This window comes from Neodiprion lecontei, chromosome 4, assembly GCF_021901455.1.
Source record: "Neodiprion lecontei isolate iyNeoLeco1 chromosome 4, iyNeoLeco1.1, whole genome shotgun sequence".
NCBI classification, from domain to species: domain Eukaryota; kingdom Metazoa; phylum Arthropoda; class Insecta; order Hymenoptera; family Diprionidae; genus Neodiprion; species Neodiprion lecontei.
The window spans coordinates 15,784,396-15,801,620 of NC_060263.1; the positions used below are offsets into that span (position 1 = coordinate 15,784,396).

At 37.7% G+C, this 17,225-nt stretch overlaps 4 protein-coding genes and 1 long non-coding RNA gene across 16 annotated transcripts; 2 read left to right on the plus strand and 3 right to left on the minus strand.

The window, feature by feature from the left end:
- Window positions 1-290: 290 nt before the first annotated feature.
- Window positions 291-4,097, minus strand: LOC107218862 (plasma membrane ascorbate-dependent reductase CYBRD1). 6 transcript variants are annotated; one of them, XR_001525576.2, is made up of 6 exons: window positions 3,237-3,429; window positions 2,335-2,556; window positions 1,608-1,816; window positions 1,352-1,506; window positions 947-1,200; window positions 291-874 (listed from the first exon to the last, which is right to left on the minus strand). XR_001525576.2 is itself a non-coding variant. In XM_015656889.2 (6 exons), the coding sequence occupies exons 1-5, from the start codon at window positions 3,996-3,998 to the stop codon at window positions 1,035-1,037; spliced, it is 792 nt and encodes a 263-aa protein (XP_015512375.1). In that variant the 5' UTR covers window positions 3,999-4,097; the 3' UTR covers window positions 291-874; window positions 1,018-1,034. The 6 variants fall into 6 exon arrangements, 5 of the variants coding, with proteins under 5 accessions (XP_015512375.1, XP_015512376.1, XP_046593990.1 ...); XM_015656889.2 differs by lacking the exon at window positions 3,237-3,429 and adding an exon at window positions 3,959-4,097 and having other exon boundaries at window positions 1,018-1,200; XM_015656890.2 differs by lacking the exon at window positions 3,237-3,429 and adding an exon at window positions 3,718-3,855 and having other exon boundaries at window positions 1,018-1,200.
- Window positions 4,098-4,143: 46 nt separating this feature from the next.
- Window positions 4,144-4,769, plus strand: LOC124294117. Of its 2 annotated transcripts, XR_006903978.1 has the most exons (3): window positions 4,144-4,263; window positions 4,390-4,478; window positions 4,571-4,769. It is a non-coding gene; the product is annotated as an uncharacterized LOC124294117 (long non-coding RNA). The 2 variants fall into 2 exon arrangements; XR_006903977.1 differs by having other exon boundaries at window positions 4,390-4,769.
- On the minus strand, window positions 4,484-6,967 carry LOC107218869 (E3 ubiquitin-protein ligase RING1). Of its 4 annotated transcripts, none has more exons than XM_046738032.1 (6): window positions 6,637-6,967; window positions 6,095-6,557; window positions 5,709-5,996; window positions 5,293-5,636; window positions 4,875-5,164; window positions 4,484-4,762 (listed from the first exon to the last, which is right to left on the minus strand). In XM_046738032.1, the coding sequence occupies exons 1-4, from the start codon at window positions 6,877-6,879 to the stop codon at window positions 5,419-5,421; spliced, it is 1,212 nt and encodes a 403-aa protein (XP_046593988.1). In that variant the 5' UTR covers window positions 6,880-6,967; the 3' UTR covers window positions 4,484-4,762; window positions 4,875-5,164; window positions 5,293-5,418. The 4 variants fall into 4 exon arrangements, with proteins under 4 accessions (XP_046593988.1, XP_046593987.1, XP_046593986.1 ...); XM_046738031.1 differs by having other exon boundaries at window positions 4,484-4,796; XM_046738030.1 differs by having other exon boundaries at window positions 4,484-5,158.
- A 134-nt stretch (window positions 6,968-7,101) lies between these two features.
- Window positions 7,102-11,343, plus strand: LOC107218853 (testis-expressed protein 9). The gene is made up of 7 exons (XM_015656875.2): window positions 7,102-7,243; window positions 7,352-7,634; window positions 7,707-7,839; window positions 7,927-8,100; window positions 8,157-8,291; window positions 8,442-8,576; window positions 8,664-11,343. Exons 1-7 carry the CDS (start codon window positions 7,108-7,110, stop codon window positions 8,745-8,747), a joined length of 1,080 nt encoding a protein of 359 aa, XP_015512361.2. The 5' UTR covers window positions 7,102-7,107; the 3' UTR covers window positions 8,748-11,343.
- A 199-nt stretch (window positions 11,344-11,542) lies between these two features.
- On the minus strand, window positions 11,543-17,214 carry LOC107218859 (cullin-1). 3 transcript variants are annotated; one of them, XM_046738027.1, is made up of 14 exons: window positions 16,528-17,214; window positions 15,364-15,586; window positions 15,055-15,217; window positions 14,749-14,967; window positions 14,425-14,679; window positions 14,052-14,345; window positions 13,522-13,815; window positions 13,240-13,419; window positions 13,006-13,155; window positions 12,806-12,924; window positions 12,584-12,704; window positions 12,383-12,489; window positions 12,039-12,258; window positions 11,543-11,924 (listed from the first exon to the last, which is right to left on the minus strand). In XM_046738027.1, exons 2-14 carry the CDS (start codon window positions 15,525-15,527, stop codon window positions 11,844-11,846), a joined length of 2,367 nt encoding a protein of 788 aa, XP_046593983.1. In that variant the 5' UTR covers window positions 15,528-15,586; window positions 16,528-17,214; the 3' UTR covers window positions 11,543-11,843. The 3 variants fall into 3 exon arrangements, with proteins under 3 accessions (XP_046593983.1, XP_015512368.1, XP_046593984.1); XM_015656882.2 differs by having other exon boundaries at window positions 13,522-13,785; window positions 16,528-17,213; XM_046738028.1 differs by lacking the exon at window positions 16,528-17,214 and adding an exon at window positions 16,119-16,366.
- Between the last annotated feature and the right edge of the window lie 11 nt (window positions 17,215-17,225).

Genomic DNA, 17,225 nt, shown 5'->3' on the forward strand with positions numbered 1-17,225 from the left:
TTTTCACTAGTGAAATTTGTGCAGCTGATCAGGGTGCTTAATATTCATTTAATTTGTCTCAGAATTGGACAATTTCAGGAATTACATAACTAATACAAATAACTGTCAAATTAAGTGATATCTGCAAAGAACAATTTTTAATGCATAATAATACTATATATTGTTATTATACATATGATTATGCAGAATATAAGATTATTATGATATGGATAATACGCAACAGCACAAATATAATTTACAGTCTCTTGGAGTAATGGGTAGGAATAGTGTAATAATAGTGATAAGATAGCTTCGGTAGCACCAAAATAGTAAAAATAGAATATTACATCGTATGATATAATTTACACACACTATTTAAGTGCGCGTTTGCATAAAATTGTGACGGTATTCAAGTACATGTATATTCACAGCAATGCTAATGATTTCAATACCAGGTCCCAGTGAGTTGATTACAAGTATTAATATAAATTTACGTGTATCTGAAGCGGCAACATTTAATACACGTATAGCCGTCTCCTTCCGTTCTTTCCAAATATTTTATCACATCAATACAATATACCGTAGGTACATAAAGATAATGTGTCGCACGTAATAGAGATTAGTTTTCCTTTGCAAGTCTGAAGATTTAGGCTTGACGAGATTCGGGTACTTGCGTACACAAGGAAGAGCGACCCTTGATAAGTAAACTCATTTCTTTTCTTCCCAACATAAACATTAGTGATTTTGTGTGCGTATAATGTATATTGTTTAAATAATATCTGTAATAATAGTAAATAAAATATCTGTATATGTACACTTATACATCTGTACACTATCTCAACGTTTATCCAAAGAACCGGAGCCGTTAAATACTACTCACAGTAATCGTCAGTACCTGCAGTAAAAAAAAAGAAGAAAAATGAAGAAAATAAAATTTTTATAAAATATTTGGATCAGGAATACATACATCGCGGATACACTTTTCGCACCGATACGTAAGAATTCATATATTTTTGGCAAATATAATCCAGCCCATACCTTTCAGGGCACTTTGATTAATTACTTCGCTCAGCCAATAAAACTTCGTCTTCGGGTCTTGGCAAACGTTTATAACGATTCTGCGATACCATATAAACCGACAAACCACCAAAAATGATAAAAACCAAGCCGATAATATTGATCAGGATCCCTTCGTCGATAAATTCAGAGTATGATGATTTTCTGAAATATTGAATTCAAGGATAGCGGTTAAACATTTCCAATATTTTCATTATGTATATACCCAATATTTTTCCAAAAAAAAAGTCAATTTATAGATATATTTTGACTTTTTCCATTTTTTTCCACCTCATTGTTGTTACTTAATACTTACAATACCCAAATAGCCTTCTCATTGAGTCCTATAAGACAGGCTGCAATAACACCAACGAAACCGGCAGTACCGAAGTAAACGTGCAGCGGCATGTAGGCCTCTCGTAAATGCGGTTGTATTGTGGGATAGAGAAACGAGATCATTCCAGCAACCCACTGAAATAGTCAATATTTTCTCAATGTCGATTCAGGAATACAGTGTGAACAAAAAAATGTCCCGATTGAAACGGAATGAGACATCAAAGAGAAAAATTCACCTGACAACAGAATAAAAGAACGCTGGTCAAGCCAACCCAGCTATGCAGTGTGTACATATTCGGCTTAGGCGGGTTGACCAGATTATGACTATCGAAAGCAGCGATAAGACCAATGATGGTGCATAACAGGCAAAAAATCATGATTCCAGCGTGAACAAGCTTCAATCGACGCTTTCTAACGGTGCGCTGGGTCCTGTAGATGAGCATTCCTATATGTAGATAAGCACAGAGTACATTGAAGTATTAATTAGTGGACTTAGATGTGTTACTATTATACGCCGATACTCTTGAATAACGAGACGTTAAACGCGACTAATGAACATTGTGTTAAAGGTGGCGACAATTCTACTAAAATAAAATTCCTGAACTTTTCCCGTTGAAAAATTCAGAATACCCTGATCTTTTTCCACAAAAGTTAGGTAATGTTGAGTGGCGGCATTTATGACCAAAAAATCCAGAAATTGTGCACCTTCGATACATAAATTTCGATTCACGACACATAGTATTACTTCGTTTCACACAAATAATTAGAAATTGAACAATGCCAGTTCCGAACGTTAGTTTAGCTGAATTTTCGAAGCATAGTGGAAGTTTGAAAACAATTTATAAAAAAGTATATTTTTCTCTGGAGTTCATCACAATTCGCGGAGTTTTACCGATAGACGAAATTCCCTGAATAAACCCGGTTTTTCCAGACTGTCGTCATCTTGAAGTTGTACATATTTACCATTTGAGTACAAAAATACGAGTCCTATGGTCATCAAGAGCGGATGCCAATTAAATTCATGTCCCGGATCAGAGGTCCAAGCAAAACCGCCTCTAAAATGGGTAACCCATACCGTCACGAGAATAATGAGAAAAATGCCGACAAGTTCGGTGATTCCGAACAGTACATTAAATCCCTCCAACAGTTGGGCCTGAGTTGGCTGATTAGGTTGCTGATCCATGTCTAAAAAATTAAATCGCACATAGGTGTAATGAGTTGATAATAAGAATTTTCAAACGATATGAAAAATTAATAAATAAAAATTTAATTAACAATCAAAAGAATCAAACCAACTCGTTTTCTCATGCATACCTGCGTATACCAAGAGAATATCTTGAAAGTTAACACTCGGTCACCGCCGACTCGGCAACACTCACGTTCTTTGTCTGTTTTTCGCAGGCTGGCCATCCGATATTTAATTTCAAACTGCGAAAGGTCGAAAATCGAAAAAAGTCCTTAAAGCTTATCACATTAGGTGTGATCACCCATAAAAATTCAAATCATTATTCATGGACGATTTGACAGGGAATGCCCCATACATTAAATGAAAACATAATCGTCGTCGTCGTCGATGCAATCATTTTTCGGCCTATCGCAGATTAAAATTAAATATGGGATGGCCAGCCTGCGAAAAACAGACGAAGAACGTGAGTGGTGCCGAGTCGGCGGTGACCGAGTGTTAACTTTCAAGATATTCTCTTGGTACTTATATAATATTTTTCAGCAAATTAAAATAACAATGTGAATATGACGAATCGTTGCGTTAAGATGCACGATCGATATCCGACGTCAAGGACGTTAATTATTAAAGTACAATGAAGTATCGCTACGCAAAGCGTAACTTTGTGTACCTACGTACATACCATTCGATCGAAGTGTTTCATACTCGTAAGGATAATCCGACGGCATTTTGTACGGATATAAGGATATACCTGTAGGTAAGAACTCGATTTTGCGTCAAAGAGAATATAACACAGGAACCGACGCAGCTAATGCATCAATGTTATCGAAAATAAAACGTCTTAGCCACAGCTGCTACACGATTAATGCGAAAAACAACCGACAAATTACAACAACAAACGCGAAAATACATACATATATATGTAGGTAAAGTTAAAAGAAGGTTAGACGCAATATAATGAGAACCGTTCAGCCGTCATTGGTAAATACAAGAGCGAGAGACTCGAACTGGAACATTCCGATGGAAAGTAGGTACAATAAAACCGTCCAACGTGAAATGCTGAAGATAAAACAAATATCACGTAATCAGTGTGAACGATATGTTGTTATATTCAAACGGCACACGTGTTATATATCGTACTGCTTATCGTGCGTGCAGCTTACTCTGAGCAGAGATTGTCAATTCCAAAAAAGAATTGCAGCTCGATGAATCGTTCGGGTAGTAACAGCCGTGAAACTTGGCAATCAACAGTTGTCACCGCTTCAGGTGATTCTATGCAACTGGTGTGGATTACAAAGCTGTTGCGTTTAACCGCGGACATACACCCGGCTTGTGCGCACAGCGACGCGGTGTCTATCGATTATACAGACGCTTGTGGGTGGGTAAATTTTGCGCCGTACTAACCGCTGCTCGACGCAGACAACTGCGGTTTTCGCAAACGCATAATCGCAGCGTTCCCCGTTTCGGCAGACACTCTTCCACGGGACGAAAATCGTCTATTGTTTCTCTAGCCTCGAACGTCTCGTGGGAGAAAGGAAACGCAATGGTATCCCCGTTCTCAACGAGGTTACCGATCCGACCACGCGACGTGTGGCAGCGAATTCCGTTCAGTCACCGTTCGCTGGGTTTGGAAAGTGGAACGTTGACGCAGTTCCTCGGCCACGTCATTCGCCGCTTCGCCTCAACCCGCGACCTCATTGGCTGAATAAGTTTAGTTCACGTTTTTAATCCGCTTCTCTTTAACATGCACCGACCAGCTAATACTTGTTACGAATTCAAGGTTCTCTTTCTTTTTATTTCATTGACGATTGTCATCTTTTTTTCTTTTCTTACAGATCTCGGTACTCACGTTCTAAATTTTCGACGTTGCGTTCTATTTATATTTTGTTTTTATTAACACAGTTTTACCTAGTTCTTTTTCGAGGTACGTAAAATATTTATCTTACAATTTATTCTTCTTGGTTTAAATATCGATAGAAATTAATATGTATGAATAATCACTTATTTGCTAAACAGGATGGTTATAAATGGTATTTTCCAACATTAAAAAACCGATACACAGATTCTTCAGAGATCTTGACAACTGTTGTTGCCTGACAAAATTTTATCCAATTTTGATGGACACCCTGAGCTAAGCAGAAGTTGATTTGGAAGTGCTTCATAAGCGCGATGCTAATTCCATCGCGTTCAGATGGATAGAGAAGATTACTAAGAAGCGAGAAAAAAGAAGAAACAAGGATACCTACAAATCTCGAAATGCTACAGATACTTATATATGCGTATATTCATTTTGCACATTACCGTAATAAGAGATCTTTACCATCTGTGTCATATCTTGTCACTTGTCGACTATTCCATGAAATGAGTGTCACTGGACCCAGATCCTTTCACCTAAGTGCACTCACGTCTAATCGTAAGACGCGGATATTTACACAGAGAGTGCGAAAAAATCATTGGTGAGTTCCGTGCCATGGCGACGCTGCCTTAAAAATTAGGTATAAATATATGTTGTACTCCGATTCGGCGACGCCAATGCATAGGAACGCGTCTCTTGATCCAATGGCAGACAGTCAGTTAGACATTGGAGTGACAATCAATGAGCCACTGCAACTGGAAAACAATGTTTTTTTTTATCTTTATCATCAAAAAGAAATACATATTATTCTCGACGAAGTAATCTAATCAAGAATAAAAGAATTGCTGATATCTTATTTTTCCTCTCTATTTGCATTCTTCACCTTTGTTAGTAGCTATAGCTTTGCCAAGTCGATAGTGGATTTCCTTTTAACTCCTCCAGCAATGATTATCATTTCAATTTTCCACCATACACGTACAGATTGTAGGGGAAAATGATAATCGATGTCCTAGGTTCTTTTCCATGAATAATACATTTCCAGTGGTCGATTAACTCGCCAAAATTTGTCATTGACTTGTCGCAACGTTTGAGAACCACTGAGAACAACCAGCTGGCCGGGAGATGGAGCTATGTATATGCAAAAATTCAAGTGTCTGTGGGATTCTGACAGTTCCGTGTCCAAATCAAGCGTCAATCGAGTGGCAAGGTATTTGCTCAGATGGTCAACTGGGAAAACACGAAAGAAAATATCAGTCAATCAGGAACTTTTTTTCATACCGAAAATAGGTAATTTCTCACCTGTTGCATTGGCTGTCGTTTTGATATATCGAATGCTGTTCTCCTTCAATGCTTTGATCAATGAATTATCCTCAGCCATTTCCGTTGGATGCGGTTTAAAAACGAGTTCAATTTCGTTCAGCATAAGTGGTTCCCCGGGTCCTTCCCCCTCCGTATCAACCATAGATTCTCCCCCGCCAGTCTCAACTTCAACACTGGATCCTGCAGAGTCATTTTCAGAATTTTGCTGACTTTTCTGTCGCTTTGCAGGCTTCGGAGAAGGCGTGGTTGAATTTCGGGATGTTGTGCCTGTAAACATACGAGAAAACCTCTGCAATACAGATCTGTGATTTGGTAACGAGCATTCAGGTTCAAGGCAACAAAGAAGGTAATAAAAACTTAGCTACCTGACACTGCAGGGCTGCTCGCAGGCTGGGAGACGCTGTTAGTAGAATTCTGGTGATTCTGACTGTTGCTAATTACATTAACCATCAGCGCACTGTTGTTTGGGATTCCTGTTGGTCCTTGCGAGGAGTCGCTTTGATTAGCCATGTTGGCAGTTGGATTGGGAGTCGTCCGTCCACTGGTGTTGCCAGCAGTGTAAGAAGCCGTACCATTGGCATTTTCAGGTTCGTTGGCATTCTTCCGAGACCTTTGCGGCCTATTCTGACTTTGAAGCTTAATTCCCTCTGTTATGGAATTGACCAGAGCTGCCTGAGAATGAGATTTGTTCAGTTTAGCTAAAACACGCTCCTGGTGAGCCTCATACTCATCACGACTCGGGTATATCTTTGATATGAGGAGGTCGAAGTTGGGATCTGGCCTCAGCGACCTTTTGGAAACCAGCTTTTTGCGGCAGGTCGGACATTCCTGAAAATCGAGAGCATCGATAGCAGGATTAAATACGTGAAAATCGATGGGTGTTGAATACCATAAAAAAAGTACTCGCCTTATTTCCGCTCCTGAGCGCGGTGATGATGCAGTCAGAGCAAAAACGGTGAAGACACTCCTTGGTAGTCATCGTCTTCTTCAGCATGTCCAGGCATATCGGACACATAAGCTCACTGTGCAAGCTCCTCGGGCTGACGGCGATCTCGGTATTGTCCGTAATCGCGTCCTGCGGCGTTCTATGCAACTCGTAAAGGGACAATTCCCACGTTTTGTTTAGACCCACTTGCTCAGCGGCCGCCATTTCTGCGTGGTGTTTACAGATTCAGAAGTCAGGTAAGCAAACTAGATTTTCTTTGCAGTAAACGTTTTCTTCTTCAACTATGATGCTTCTTTCTGGAGAAAATCGAACACGTAGAATTAAACGCAAACCTTTGTTGCGCTGGAATACTGGTGTTTATTCCCTAACGTCACTTGATTGTGGCTATGTCAGACCAATTATATCTCAGTGGTTCGATGCAGATCTATGTCTATGGTGGAGATAAACAGAAAGCAAACCACAACAAATGAACAAAGAGACAAGGAAGAGACGCGGACTTTTGGCTTACCGGGCTTACCCTTTCGCTCTGCCGATAGGGAAGAACGCCTAGCGGGGTTTCAAACCAAAAGTAATGACACTCTAGCTCAGCTGTCAAAACATGTAAACAAACAATCAGATCTGTCAGATTAAAATCGAGGATAAGAATTTCGAACAATAATCAATATTTTCATCATAGATATAACAATGTCCGACGAACTGTTGACCAGGGAGAATAAATTTTACGAATTAAACGGCGAGTTGGAAAGAAAAACTAGGGAGCTTATGAGGGAAGTCAATTCCGTCGTTAGCACGACGCGGTTATTCGACGGCGAGGCGGCTTACGAACGTCTAGTTAATAATTCAAAGTCGAAAAATGGGGAGCGGGATAAATCCTTAAAACAGGTCGTTGATTCTGTGTCACGAGACTCAGAGTCTGACGCAGGTTTGCCGCGCTTCTTGAGCAGATCGAAAAAGATTAAGTAAGTCGTATTGTTGTACGCACGATAGAACCATTAAAGTGGTCGAATCAATTCTATTACTAAATTTCACAGAGATACCCCTGACAATGGAAGTTACGAGGAAAGTTTTGAGAAGCGCAACGACGCTGTGGTTAGATTTTTCAAATCAAAGGCAAAAATCCTAGAGAGCGAACTCGAGGCCATCAAGCTAGAATATAAGAAAAAGGTGGGCTTTGCTGTTTGTCTTTGCCTGTAATGATTCTCTGTTTCATTCGAAACTGGTCAATGTTATCTAAAAATTATTTTATTCAAGTGTGATTACAGCAGCGAGCTTCAAGCGGAGAATAAAAAACTAGACGAGGAAAGGGTCAAGTTTTGTGGTCAAGTTACATCGCTGCGAGAAAATCTTGGGAAAATTGAAGCCACCAACAGCACACAACTTGCAAATCTGCAAAAAAGTGAGAATGAGAATGTTTCGTTAAAAAAGGTGGGTTTGTCTCTTATGTAAATTGCTCGGAACATCAGTTTCTCTCAATTTTTTAGGAGCTCGATGCATTGAAAAAAGAATTGAAAGCAACCAGTCAAAGTTTGAGTAGCTACACCATAAGACTGAATCGATCTACGGAGGAGAATGAAAGACTTTCCAAAGCATTGAAGAGCAGTAGACTGAAGGAAAAGGTTCTTAAAATATTGATCAATCTGTGCCTGTAATTCCGCATGATCAGTCTCTTGGCTGATTTTTATATGACAGAATTTAGTATCTGTACCTAAATTTGATGTAAATTCAGAAACCCAATGAACGTGACAGTAAACAAATTTGCTTTACAGGAATTGAGAGAAGATAATCGAAAATTGGAGGAGGAAAAGAAAACAGCAATAGTAAATCTAGAAAAACAACGATCAGAGCTGCTGCATGCTTTCAAAAAGCAAATGTTGTTAGTGGATAATCTCAAGAAGCAAAAGGTAGATTATATCACTTTTCAATCATATTGCTTGAGAAGAGAAAGGGAAAAAAAACTTAATCATTTTTTGCATTACAAATATCCAAAGGCACACCTGGAAGCCAACATACTGATTAAATACACAGAGGAAGAATTACTGAAGTTATTAGATTGGAAATTGGACGACGTTTGAAATAAACTTAAAATCTATGTAACAATAAGCAAAAATCGCATTACATATATCCTCAATTCAAAGGCTGAGTGTTTCATTCCATGAATTTTCCATCAAGTGAGAGAAATGACAAGACTTTGTAAAATGTACAATTAAGTTCAAAGGCAAAAATGATTGCAAATAATTGCAAATTACCGACTAGGTGGAAGTACTTTTCATTGGAAAACAGTATATATGTATTCTTGTTCACGTTATACAGCCCATAAAATGGATTACACATAATTAATAGTATTACTGAATAGAAAAAATTATCATTATAAATGACATATCCAAATATAATTAGTCGCAATATACATTTTTTTCAACTTTTTCAATTTTTACTCATATGTCTGGCTGATCGTTCATTTTTACGATTTACCCCATTCTCATTTTGTTTATTTCTCTGAGTTTTGTATTATTGATTCATTTTTTTTTAACCCTTTAACATCATTATTGTTATTATATAGTATATCACTTAAGAATTGTCTGGTGAACGTGTCGATATGATTACTTTTTATCATTTTAATTTTTTTTAATATGTCTATATGTATATGTATAATATCATTAATATTTACACTGCGTGGTCGACACGTTCCAATTATTCACCAAAAGATTTTTTTTTACTGTTAATACACCAATCTTCTCAACCAAATTTTCTCTCAATAATTTTACGTGACAAGAAGTGCAAATTGAGAATAATAAAAGATACCCTCCTAATGCAATAATACCTAGCACAGAGAAAATTCAATGGATTTAGGGGAAAAAATTGAGCGTAAAAAATTATTCCAATATACTTTTCACTTGTAATTGTTTCTCTTCATTATCCTTTTGACTGGTTATAAAAATGTAGAATGGAAACAAAAAATATATAATCACAATGATAAAAGCAGAGAAAAGTGAAGACATTGAATGAGAGGTGAAAACAATTCAACAGTTTCTTATTGTGGTAATAATCTGATTGTTTTTTGAGATAATCTGAGCAGCCTGAGAAATGGATGAACAAATGAATGAAGGAATCAATGAATGACGAATATTATTATCTTAATAAAAAATTCCGAGGATCTATTAATAGCGGCTTAATTAATATTATGGTAGTTTCATAGTAGGCTAATAAATACCGAAAGCATAAAATACACATTGTTGTGAGCTTATAGTATATTTATGAATAGATTTTGCGGTGATGTTGATGTATCATTCGATTATTATTGCAAAAAAAAAAAAACGAAAAGGAAAAACCCATTTTAACATCCACTTCATGTTTTCATCGCAAATGAAATCACGCATACTTCTATAATTTTACCTTCTAAATTGCTGTCATCGATTATTAAAATATTCAATGCTTTTTTTATACTTCTTACCCTCGTTTTTCATCTTACATCTTATGCCTCCCGACTTTTAGCCACATATTCCAAATATAATTTTTCAGCTTTTCAATAAAATAAAATATATTTTGTACGTAGAATTCTATTGTTTTCTTTACCCCTGTGTTTTGTCAGTTTAAATAATACGGCGCATCGCAGTATTAACTAATCCCATGGACTTAGTGCTGTGTACACACCATTCATTTTTACATTCCTCAATTTTCAGTTATCTCACGTTCAAGTATGGTTAAACAATTGAGAATATCCTTACTAATTTAACTAGATCAAATCAAATATTATTTCATTGACGACCCAAATTGTACCTGCTATGTTACCTACTTACATATCATCCTAAAAATTGAATCTAACTACCGCGTATCGTTTAATTATGGTTGCAAATTACGATAAAACATCAGTGCGTACTTATTTATTTATTTGCTAAGGACATTTCTTTCTTTCTTCTCTCTTTCTGTTTCATCGCCGTCTTGTTTAGAATCTGATAAAACGTCTCTAAATCGTATCTCGCATGACTTCCATTTGGATTTTGCAATACTTTCCATTTCCCCAGAACAGGCGAAATTCGATTACAATCCAACAACTTCCTCACAAAAATCTTATTACGGTCCTTAAGCATTACACGATGATCATAATGAAACGAAAGAAAAACCATCGCAAAATAAAGATAAATTTCTTTGCGCAACCCTAGAAGATTAGAAAAAAAAAAATCACAATAACAACAGGAGGATTTGTGGCTATTAAAATTCGAATACACTACAATAAAATATTTTATTAACATTACGTAATTATCGATCAATCAAGAACAAAGTAGAATAAAAATCAGAAAAAAAAATAATTACAATTATGCCAAGAAAATATCTGTAATCCTTCATCTTGAATATGATCCATGAAGTTTTCTCAAACCAAAGAAGTTCACATGTTTACCTTTTGGTGGGAAAAAAAAAAAAAAAAAAAAAAAAAAGAAAACCGGTAACGCACAGCGAGCTTACAATCAATTTACAACAACAGTGATAAAAAACGTTGTTCGTAAATTACCAAGGATTGTTTGATAACAAAACGAGAAAAAAAACAGGTGCCCGATATGATGCAAGTATTTATCAAAATTATCTATAGATAGAAGATGCGTTTCGAGTCTGTTCAGCTAGTTAATTTAACAGGTGTACGCATCTAATAAAATATAAAAAAATACTGAATACATAGGAAAAAAAATCACGCGTGTCTCGAAGATTACGACACGAGCAAACAATCATAAAATTTAACGTAGAAGCAAAATTGCATTTGCTCCTTCTTCCATAAACAATACAAATCGATAATTGGTACTTAAATTGTTCATTTAATTTTAAACCACAAGGTTTGTTCTCCGGCTGTCATTAGTTGCAAATTACGTTTATAACCGAATAAATTTGAACTATGAAAGAAATTTATTAATAATATTTTATAAAATCCATGTTTCTTTCTTTTTTTCTCTCTTCCTTCTTTTTCTTCATTTTTGCTAAATGCGATCGGTCGGACAATTATTTCATACAGGGCCGAAAGGAGGGGAGGGGGCTTATGTTGTATACAAGAACTTTGTGTGCGACGTAAATAATAAATATTGTAACGTAGATACAACAGCAGCAGCAACAATGACAGATGCGTACGGCAGAAGTTGTTTCTCCTGTTTTAAACAGCTGCTACTTTGTTGTCTCACTTAGGCAGATCATGCCAGGTAACTGTACGTATCCTTTTGTCCTTCCGTACGTTCTAGATATTCCTTTTCTATTAAAATGTCTATACATTTCTGCGAATGAGAGAAATCAAAGAAATGAGCGAGAAGATGATAAGCTGTGTACATCCGTCAAAGAAGATTGTATATTGAAAATTTACAAATCCTTGAAATCAACTTAACCCTCACCTTAATAACGTGCACCCTCGGTTTGAATCTCGCACTGAGCTGGTTTAGTACTTCGGCGACGAGTTGCTGGTGCTTTAGGATCTTACGCATTTTCATAATTCTTACAATCGCGGCTTGAATTAACAGCTTGCGATCTTCTTCTATGTGCTTGTGGGTCGTTTCCTGTTCAACCTTCAATTCCGTCTTCATTGGTATGTTGATATTTACCCTTAATTTTTTGCTGCAATTAAAATTATTCGATAGTTGGTCAATAATGAGTTCTAAGCCTTCAAGTTTTACATGTGAAAAAGTACGAGATTTACGAATTCTGGACAATAAGGTGAAGGAGAAATGTATTCACTCACTTTTTATATGCTGCAAATAGTTCGATGGTTGACGATGGAGTTAAATTAGTTTCATCTTCGTGTGCAGGGACAGTTAAAAGCTTCGCTTTCAACAAAATCTGTATAACCTGTGTTACAAATAAGAAATAAAGCAATTAAAAAGATGGAGCAAAGCACGATAAGTCAGGAAATTTATTTAAAAAAATCTATGACGTTAAGGACCTGCACAAGAAAATCCATTTTGATTTGCGTTGCGTCATGAAGTTGTTGCATGGTCCAAAGTGTAGCCACATTATACTGCAATAGAACCGCCATTTGGAAGGTCGAAGCTTGCAGAGTATACCTGTAAATAAAAAACGAAATTAGCAGAGATTGAGAATTATTATAAAAAAGAAAAAGAAAAAACAAAGCCAGCGATGCAAGAGATTAACAATAAATTTTCACCTGTTCTTAAAACAGTTTGTGTGCAATTCCCCTTTGGACATGTTGTACAACCAATTCAATTTTCTCCCACTGTGCTGAGAACTATAGAAAGTGGTAAACCTGTGCACAGATCTTTCCAGCTGCGAAACAAAACCAAATGCGTTGCATAGATTGTTCGGGACACGTACATTATTACCTAAGTATGCAAAAAGAACTAGTACCTCTGTGGGTAGAGAAAATGTAAAAGATTGCTGGAACGGCCAGGAACCGGACGACAGCACCTGTATACTAAAATCGATGTCCAGAAGTTCCGTAGAATTTATCAAATGCCTTCGAAATTGTTCGTTCAAGTCTTTCGACACTCCGATATCCTACAGGACGATAAATTTTCAATAAAACAAGGTAAAATAGTAAAAAGTGGAATATAATCTGTCAACGTGATTACGTATAGATACCTGGAACATGCGCTGTAGTTTAGAAGTGTATTCGAATCCGCAAGCTTGTTTCAGCTTTGAAATCATTGACGCTTCAGCGTCGTCGCTGGCAGACATGTGCTGCACGAGCCGTTTGGCAAGCATTTTACTGTAGAATTTTTGGAATACATCTTTGTCTTCGATATATTTGAAAACTACCATCTACACGAAGAAAGAACATTATTTTAACCTCGCTGTTTCATTTGATGATAAGATCGCGAGTTAGATGATGTTACACTTTGCTATTAGTTAGATAAAACTTACAACTTGATTAAGTGTATCTTCGAGCTCTGCCTCTTCCGGATTCTTACTGCTCTTCTTGAGTAAAAGGTCGCAGTACTTGGCCAAGAGTTCTGGCGATTTGCTACTGCTATTAGCAGCTCGTGTAATAGAGTTGCTGTTAATGAACCGTCCGCAAGCTTTGTCCAGAGCAGCGACAAATCCACTATCATTATTAAACGCAACCAATACCAGCGCATTATACTTCTTGTGAACTTCCAAGATAGTGCTCACATATATTTTAGGATCCTGCACTAACAACATGGTAAGTATAAAGTTCTGAAAAATAATTTCCATAACCGTACATAGTAATGATTAATAAGCTCAGTTTCATGATTCTCTCAATATTTGTTTTCTTTTTCTTTCTTGCAATATAAATCCAGGTAATCGTAAGTCGCTTCTAAGAAAGAGACAAATAGCAACACTCGTTCATCAAACATTTTCCTATCGAAAGACCCGAAACTTGATGGCTAATTTCGTGCAGTTATTAAAGTTTGATCGGTAAATTTACATACGTTAACCGCAAAGTCGCCGCACTTGTCGATAGCAGCTAATCCCTGACTAGCTATGTGACTTTCGAGAAGATTGCGAAGCTCCCCAAGACCATTCGGTATCCTGGCGACAAGCATGTACATTCGACCCAAATCGACATTTTTATCAGCGTCCAAAAGATTTTGGAATTCTGCATGAAATATGTCCAAATGTTTCTCGATGAGGACCTTTTCGCAGGTTTTTGCTAGACGCTCATGTGTCGTCTGGTGCAAATACACCCTGACTCTTTTCTCTTCCTCCAGGAGCCTCTGCTCAGCCTGTGAAAAACGAAAATATTTGTATGAACATCCCACTCCTTCTTCTTGGCGTTAGTTTCGCTATATGTTCGTCAAACACCTTCTTCATATACTCTGTGACAGGATTATGTCGTAGGAATTCAGTGCTTTCGCGTGTATAAAAGCGTTCAGTGTCATCAAGAAAAACATTCTCAAACGAGTCCTTGTAGACGGACAAATTCTGCCCTTTGGCGCCCGGATCCTCCTCATTTAGACCCAGCTCAACATAGCAATTAATCACTCCGCTGACAAGACTTGTGTTTATAGTCTCACCGTTTCTCTCTCGTTCTATAAGTTTGAGCACCGCGTTGGTTACCTGATAAGTAGTGGAGAAAAGTGGGTAATTTGACATCGAAAATACGCTGATTCACCTCATTTGTTTTACCTGCTTGTTCAAATGTTTGAATAAATTATCCCTCCATGTGACCAACGCCAGCTGATAGATCTCACAAATTCCTTTTCGACCTTCCTCGCACTCTCGCCTCACCCAGTGACGGTTTAAATACGCACAGACCCCGTTCAGGACTTTGCTGCTGAATTGATACTCGTCCCATTGTCGAGTGTAAAACTTCAGCACATCCTCATCCATCAGGTCGACTCCATGCTAAACGAGGATTGAAATCAGGCATTGAATATCGCAAGAATAGAGCAAGAGAAAACTGGATAAGGATAACTAATCGGCGTCTCGCACCTTCAGTAAACTGATGAGATAATTCCGCAGAAAGTCTCGCAAACGTTTGTACAATTCCAGCCCAACTAACTGAGCGCCGCCCGATATTTGACCCTTCTTACTTTTCATCGACGTCCTGTTGTTCAACTGCTGATGTACACTCGTGCAATAGTTATACACGTGTCTGTGTTTTTTCACATCAGTTTTACAGTTAAGCATAAAATACATTATGTAAAATTTTTGATAGATTCTTTTTTAGGTATCACAAGCTGAGTGTCAAAAACATTTTGAAATATGTCTTTCAAGTCAATTGTTGATATCTAAGGATACGTATAGAGCTCCATGTATCTTGGCTTGGGCATGCATTGCCGGTTGTAAACCTGCTCGATGCCTTCTCTCAGGTCGCCCCAAATCTGGTCGAGATCTATTTGCTTGAGACCCTGAGGACCAGTAGGATGGCTTCCGGTGCCACCGGTACTTCTGTGTCCAGACATTTTATTCCCAAATTAATGTCTGACCAGCCTCACTCTAATTACCTGCTACTTGAATAACTCTGGAAATGAAATAAGAAATGCCACACGTTCTTTTGTAATACTCAACTGTGACTGGCGATACTAATAATTTGATGGAGATAAAAATCGCACGGCAATACAAAGAAAGATGTTATGTTGGTGCTATTATTTGTGGTAAAATTATGTATTCCAGCCGCAGAGGGCTTATCTAGATTTCTGAACACGCTGTTTCAAATAAATACAATAGATTCCAGATGAACGAGGGACTGGTTATCCGCAGATAAGATGCGCATACATAGATACGATTGACGTGTGAAATGTGGGAGAAGAGTTTTGTTGTGCCAATCTTAATATCTCAAACAATCTTCTTTGTTTGAGGGTTCTTTCTTGTCATGTAATTCATTCGTTAATATTTTTGTTGAAATATACGTCTTAGAGGTTTGAGAATCGTTTTTAAAAATGTTACAGCTCCAAATCGGCTGTGTGTAGCAAATAAAAGCCTAGTTATATGTTTAGATTGGAATCCAAAATTCGAAGACTATCAGACCAATCAACGGTTCTGCTAATATTTACCAGAAGATACTGTAGTGTGACCGAAACGCGGATTAACTCGTTAACGGAAATGTGAATCCGAACATAAAATGCAGAGCAATGGTGACAGAAGGGGGTTAATTCCGTTAGCGAGCAAATGGTAACTGGGGTAACCCGATTATGCGATAGAAAGAAACGGTGAAAGAATAATGCGAGAAGTGAAGAAGAAAACAAAAAGAACTAAGAAATTGATACTACGCTTGGTAAAATTTTTGCGAAAAATACAAAGCAAGAAGTGGATTCGGTCGATAGAACGAAACGTAAGAACCTACGCGAAAGGTCCCATTGTCTCTCCTCAATGCCATTTGAAACGAAGGAAACAACATTTTTTTTTCTTCCTCTCTTTCTCAAACTAGAAATCTTATCTCGGAGACAAGGAAGGTTTACTCACCTGGCGCTAAGTCACCACCGCATAACAATATGTGAGCCTTGCGTTGAAAAGCGAAATATCGTGGATTTGGTGCGTCTGGTTGGAAAGCACGGACGAGAATTTGAACCACTATATATGTATACACGAAAGAGGATTGAATATCTGTCTGAACGAATACGCAGTACGTGTGGGTTAACAAGTCGGTTATGATACTGAGTGTGCTCCGTGCTTTTCTCCGTTTTCTGACAGGTTAAGTCACACTGCAGCCAACTTCAAGACTCTCGGCTCGCTACAGAGAATCTGAGATCACTAGATTATCCTTGGGACAGAGAGCTTGGGATATCCTCGGCTGGCGTTGAGCTGGCCGTTCGTTGTTTTCGATCGAGGGTGACTGCGGTCATCGGACTATTCGACGCGCGTTCGACTTCCAGTTATTCACTTTTACCCACTAATTATTATGTGTTCTGTATTCAGTATTTATCGTTCAAGACGCCGAACTTGCGCGACTCTGGTGGCTACCCAATTATAATGACGATAATGATGGCGCAAAATTTTCAATCGATCTTATATAATTACTCAATTTTCTTTGTATCGGCTGCGAACTGCATACCGTCATTATAAATAAACGCGAAACCTCAGGATAAAAACGCAAACGGACAATTTGTAGCACAGCGGTTTCGACCTGTTCTCAACTACGTTAACTCGGAAGAATATTCGCC